This window comes from Mesitornis unicolor, unplaced genomic scaffold, assembly GCF_000695765.1.
Source record: "Mesitornis unicolor isolate BGI_N332 unplaced genomic scaffold, ASM69576v1 scaffold38119, whole genome shotgun sequence".
Taxonomy (NCBI): domain Eukaryota; kingdom Metazoa; phylum Chordata; class Aves; order Mesitornithiformes; family Mesitornithidae; genus Mesitornis; species Mesitornis unicolor.
In genome coordinates, this window is record NW_010207276.1 from 99,707 (window position 1) to 106,108 (window position 6,402).

Genomic DNA, 6,402 nt, shown 5'->3' on the forward strand with positions numbered 1-6,402 from the left:
GTTTTGTCAAGCAAAAGACTACTAGAATACACATAAGAAATCATGACGTACAAACTAAAAATAAGGAGAACTAAGTAATACAGTGCCTAATTTTATTTTGTTTTCTTTTCTTTGGCTTTTATTGCAGGGCAGCAGAACTTATGACTAGGACAGGTTCTGTAGTAACATTAGAAGTAGCAAAACAAGGAGCAATTTACCATGGTCTGGCAACCCTGCTTAATCAGCCGTCCCCAATGATGCAAAGAGGTAAAAATGCTAATATTATTTATGTGGATAACAGCTTTATAAATCTTAGAATGCAGGAAATATAATAATTAAGATTAGCTTGCAAATATTACAAAATATTAAATCAGAAAAGAAACAACTACATAGAAAGAAGCATTTCCTTTTTTATAAAAAGTTCATCAGGTTTTAAATATTATTTGAAATTATGCTAGTCTAATAATTCATAAAATGCTTCTAAAAATTAAATTATTCATTTATACACAGTTCTGGTTAGAAGTACTTTTTATTTTAACAAATGGAATATAATGAATACAAAGGGCATTACACTTCAATGGGTTTTCTATCCCTTTCCTAAAAGCTGCTCTCCTCCTCTCGGAATATGACTTCCTTGTAACTAGAGAGTGCAGTGTAATTACTAAGAGAAAATAAATAGAAACAGAAGTCCCTGGAACATGTTTCACCATTGTTTGGGGGGGTTTTTTGTTTTGTTTTTAAACTAGAAATATTGAAATGTATCTTCTTAAGTTTCTGTGTCTGATCATAAGAAGTTCTTGGATGTTTTTCCAGTGTTAAATTTTATCATCCTACTTCAGTGAACTAACTCCAAAAGACATGTCTTATGTAAAATAACATTGTAAAGGAAATAATTGTGTAAAGGAAGACCTTTTCTACATATAGCGTAGTACTACAGTATAGAAAAGAATGGGTTAAAAGAATAAATCCCTATTATTGCAGTTTAGAACACCATCCCAGATGCCATATGCCTTCGAGTGAGCAAGAGACTTTCCAGGAAAGCACATTTGGCTTTTCCAGGTACTATGGTACCTTGTCAAAAGCTTTTTCAAAGCATACAGGCCAAAGGAATCCTGTATAGTTGATACAAGAGTGGGATTATGTATGTGAAGAAGTAAAGTTTTTTAAATGTAGTATTTGCTTTACCAGGAACTCATTCTTAATTATAAATGCAAGGTAGCTCTAGTTTGGAAAAGAATATGGTAGACAGTAGTTAATATGAGTGGAAGGGGGAAAATAGATATCCAACTGTTACAGTTTCTGACCGCCGTGGCTCAGGTAAACCCCGACCAAAGAGTGAAGGCTTTGAGCTGTATAACAACTCCACTCAAAATGGGTCACCTGAGAGCCCTCAGCTGCCGTGGACGGAGTACAGCGAACCAAAGAAGTTGCCAGGGGATGACAGGTTAATGAAAAACAGAGCTGATCATCGCTCCAGTCCCAATGTAGCAAGTAAGTAAGATTATCCTTCTTTCAGGGGTAGGTGCCTCCTCCGCTGGCTTTAGAGGCTATTGAATGGAAAAGGGGGATGATTGTTTTTAAAAACTGATTAAGTTTAAAATGCTGACATAGTAGTAACATTTGGAGCAAGTCTCTTGTTAGAGCTATTCAAAGGAAAAGTCATAGTTACTTTGTGAATGCTATTATTTTACTAAGTTATTAAATTACTATTAACAGTCATGTAAATGCTTCCTTCAACTTTCCAACAGATCAGCCTCCAAGTCCCGGGGGAAAGAATGCTTATGCATCTGGAACTACCACCAAAATAACCTCAGTCTCTACTGGAAATCTTTGTACAGAGGTCAGAAGTGGCAAGCAAAATGATGTCTATTAAACTGTCCTTAACTATCAGTAATGTCTGTGTGCTTGAGTCAAAGCAGTGTCTCGCTTAACTATTTGAATATAATACTGGACTGTGTGGGAGTTTTGCTTATTACAGCTAATGAAAGATCGAGACAGCTGTGAGTGATTTTATTAAATTTTGTGCATGAAGTTTTCCTTGTGATTTTTCAGGTTTGTGCAATATTGCATACTTGTTTTCAGACCAGAAAAACATGAGTCATAACCACAACTTGTATTTGATACTAAACATGTTTATCTCCTCTTTTGGACAAATAATGCCCTTATGAGCCAAAAGAAAACATCTGGAAAATGCATGTTTAGAATAATATTCCATGGAGATCTGTGTGATTAGAAAACTCTACCTTATGCTTTCTACCTTTTTCAGGAACAGACTCTGCCCCCACGACCTGAAGCTTATCCCATCCCAACGCAGACCTATACCAGAGAATATTTCACATTCCCAGCTTCAAAGTCCCAGGATCGAATGGGTCCAGCTCAAAGTCAGTGGCCAAATTATGAAGAAAAACCACAGATCCAGGCAGAAAGTAATCATTCGGTCAATAGTACAATGCAGGTGAGAGAGTGATTTCTTTCAGTGTAAGAAAAACAAACAAACCAGAAAGAACCTGCTTGCTTTCCACTCCTAGACTGGTGGAACAGTCAACTCTATAAATCTCTGCACTGTTGAGGACAGAATATACCACAGGGGGGAACAACTGTGCTTTTGCCACAATTGGCCTGGGTTCAGAAACCTTACTCCTCTTTTCTTTCTTTTTTTTTCCCCCTCCTCTTTCTTTTTCCTCCTCTACCCTAAATTTATGTTATCAATATCTTCAGATCTCTTACCTGGGCAGTTTTAACCCCCTAGTAGGTTTGTCCTGTAGAATGTTTTGTGGCTTACTGAAAAGCAAACTAATTTTTTGACTCTTCCAAGAAGGTGCTGGGTGCAATGTTTAAGTGACAAAGTGAAGTATTAAAAATGAAATAAAACAGTATTTTGAGACATATCCAAGATCTTCACTGGAACACATTCCCTTCTTGCAGTTAAAACACAATAATATTCAAGTTCCATTTTTTCTGCTTGCATTGATACTTTCCTATTATTCAAGTGCAGATGCTTCTTGACATGAAATGACTTTATCTCTCCATCTCATACATTTATAAATTTAAAAAATGTTTTCCTGCTCTCTGTAAATGAGGACTTTACTCAAATCCATCCAGGAAATTAAATCTAGATCTACTAAATCCAGTGACTAGATCATATTTTTTTCTAATCCACCAGAGACTTAAAAATGTAGAGAGAACTTTTTTGCCATTTTTTAACTTGTGATAAAAGGAGAACCTTACACCAGGCTTAGTATGTTTTACTTTTGAAAAAGCAGCGTCATCTAAATTACCTTGAGATTGTGCCATAGAAGTAAAGTATGGATTCATTATTGATTCCTTGCACATGTATCATCAAGTTAATTCAGTGAAAAGTCAGTTTGGTAAAAGCTTAGTGCAGTTCTATTTTTTTTCTTCAGTATTGTAGATACCAAATCCTAATTATTTCCATTGTTAAGGAAATGGATGTCACACCCAAAGTATGATGATAATTTTAAAGAAGAATTAAGTAAATGACTGTGGCAAATAGCTGTGGAAATATTTTGCTCAATTTCTGTGCTTAACTCCTTCACATTTTGTAATTTTTGATCTTAGCTGCATAGTTAGGGTCTCTGTAGATGATGGGGCAGGGGAGGCGAGTATCCCCAGAGAATGGTTCCTACTCATTTGTCTCAATGGGATTAATCACTGCCTGGACATGAATCTCTCACCTACTTGAGACAAATTGAGTGAGCAGCTTAGACGAGTTGGTTAAAAGTGGTGAGATGAACACCATCTGTTAGAGTTGTTGACAGATACAGAATTTGAGCTATGGTCTTAAGGCTGAATGCAGTGCAGAAAAGCATTTTCATAAAGCAAACAGCTCGAAGCTTTAGCTCCCTACAAGCACTGACAGTATACACTTTTTCCCTGCCATACAATAGTTCTTTTAAGTTGAAATTAGAGGAAAATAGACTTAAAAAAAAATATCCTTTTAATCTTTACAGTGAGTACTGGGCTAGTAAACAAAGCTGCCATAAGCTACTGACTGATGTGAAATGCCTGTTTTCTGTTCTGAAGGCATTAGCAAACTGTTTGTCTAGGTGCATCTTTACAGCAAATCTAACACAAATAGCTGTGTGTTCAGCTCTGCTGGACTAATAGAGCATAAAAAATATGCTTGTTCATCTCAAAGCAGGCATTCTTCAGAGGTCATGGTTAAGGTCATTGATGGAGGAAAAAAGGAGTTTGCTTTGTTGGTCTTCTCTCAGTTGTCGATAATTGGTACATTACGTGTTCAGGGCTTCGTAGTTCCTAACATTCAAAGTATGAATATTTGCTTCAAGAAAATAATAAACAGATTTGATAAGCCTAATTTATGGTCCAGTATTCCTTGTCAGGAGGTTGCACAGCACTGTGAGATCCGGAGCTTGTATTAAAAAAAACCAACAAAAACCAAACCAAAAAACTTGGGGTGTTTGACACACTAAAAAATGTGGCCAAAGCACAGACCAGTACACCCATGCCACAAGAGCAGGTGGAATGAGCCCTGACTGCCCAGATTGAGTACCCCAAATGATGCTGTGATAACAAGAGCTTCCTGTGGGTCATCTCGCCTGTTCATGGAGGAGGGCGGGCAGCAGCTTCCTTGTCTCCTCCTCAGCAGCTTTTCTGTTTGCCTTCCCAATAGGAAAAATGTTCGTTCAAGCCAGCTGAAGGCTGAATGGCAGAGCTGGTGCGCCTGAGCTGCTGCTCCGAGCTGCCAGGACTGGTGCTCGTGTGGGGGAAGGGGTGTCAGGGATAGTCCTGAGAATTTGTGCAAGCTGGGGCGGTTTTCAGCTTAAGCTCCAGTTTGCGTTTATCCTTCCTTCCAGTCCAGGTTTCCAGGCATTTCAGAGGTTGCTCAGTCTTCCATGACTTGAATTGTGTTAAAAGGACTGAGAAGAATATTTTATTGTTGGTGTTGGGAAACTTACGAGGCATGGAAAAGCTGAAATTCACTAGAAGTAATTACCTTCAGTAATAAGAATGCAGTGAGTGAGCCATTTTCAAATATGTTTTAATATCAGCAGACTATGAAATACATGCCTTGTCTAATTTTTTCCAGCGTGTGGCTCGTTCCCAGGAAGAACTCCGAGATAAAGTTTTCCAGCCAGAGAGGAATCGTTTGGAAGTTGTCATACGGAAGGATGTAGAGTACATCGATCGGAAGTCAGACAGCGATCAGTGGATGAATTCATCGGTGGATTCCAGCACATCTAGCCAAGAGCACCTCAACCATTCATCCAAACCGGTCTCGCCTGGTTCTTGCTTAACTAAAAGTGGACCTGGCCGCTGGAAAACTCCAGCTACCAGCCAGCCAACTCCAGTGGCCATTTCCCAGCCCATCAGAACAGATCCTCCCCCTCCACCGCCACCTCCTCCAGTGCATTATGCAGCTGAATTTGATGAACTACAAATGGATTTGCCTCTGCCTCCCCCTCCTCCTCCAAATCAGGCAGGAGCACAAACATCTTCCCAGGTAGCCGCTGCTGAGCGTAAAAAAAGAGAAGAGCATCAGAGGTGGTATGAAAAGGAAAAGGCACGTTTGGAAGAAGAAAGAGAAAGGAAACGTCGTGAGCAGGAGAGAAAACTGGGCCAAATGCGTTCTCAGCCGCTAATTCCTGCTCAGCCTGTGGTTCCTCCTGTTTCCCTTCAGCAAGTGAAATCAGAAAAACCTTCAACTTTGCAGAGGTCTCAAGAAACAGTCATTCGTGAGCTGCAGCCCCAGCAGCAGCCTCGGACTATTGAGCGCAGAGATCTGCAGTACATTACTATCAGCAAGGAAGAACTGTCCTCAAGTGACAGCCTCTCCCCAGATCCCTGGAAGCGGGATGCTAAGGAGAAACTGGAGAAGCAGCAACAGATGCACATTGTGGACATGCTGAGCAAAGAGATTCAGGAGCTGCAGAACAAGCCCGATCGTACAGCAGAAGAGAACGACCGCCTCCGCAAACTCATGCTCGAGTGGCAGTTCCAAAAGCGACTTCAAGAGTCAAAGCAAAAGGATGAAGATGATGATGAAGAGGAAGATGACGATGTGGATACTATGCTCATCATGCAGCGGCTGGAGGCAGAAAGAAGAGCAAGGGTAAAAAGGGATAATCCTTTCTAGACAGAAGTATTGTAAATATCTGTCTTGGTGGGTTCTCTGGCTTTGTCTGGGTATTTTGGTGTTCTTACAGGGTAAAGGAGGATGAAGCTTTCTTAAATACCTTGAATTTTAAAATTACTAACCTATAATGGCTTACACCAGTTAAGTGATGTATTATGCATCATAGCTACCTCTTACAGAATCCAAGTTGGCAGTCCAATGTAGTTTTCTGGTTGTGGGAGAAGAATTTCCCTTTGGATAAAGGGATTTTGCCATGTACCTGAGTAGGAGTACGATTAGAAGGTTAAATCAAGCAGGAATTTGCT

General features: G+C 39.6%; 1 protein-coding gene across 1 annotated transcript in view; it reads left to right on the forward strand.

Moving 5' to 3' along the window:
- The window catches only part of MLLT4 (myeloid/lymphoid or mixed-lineage leukemia (trithorax homolog, Drosophila); translocated to, 4), a gene marked incomplete at its 3' end in the record, with an annotated part of 72,502 nt that overhangs the window by 64,492 nt on the left and 1,608 nt on the right, over positions 1-6,402 (forward strand). Inside the window, exons 24-28 of the mRNA XM_010192075.1 lie at positions 128-246; positions 1,276-1,470; positions 1,728-1,819; positions 2,246-2,434; positions 5,051-6,073. Coding sequence (XP_010190377.1) covers positions 128-246; positions 1,276-1,470; positions 1,728-1,819; positions 2,246-2,434; positions 5,051-6,073 — 1,618 coding nt within the window. The remainder of the gene's footprint in view (positions 1-127; positions 247-1,275; positions 1,471-1,727; positions 1,820-2,245; positions 2,435-5,050; positions 6,074-6,402) is intronic.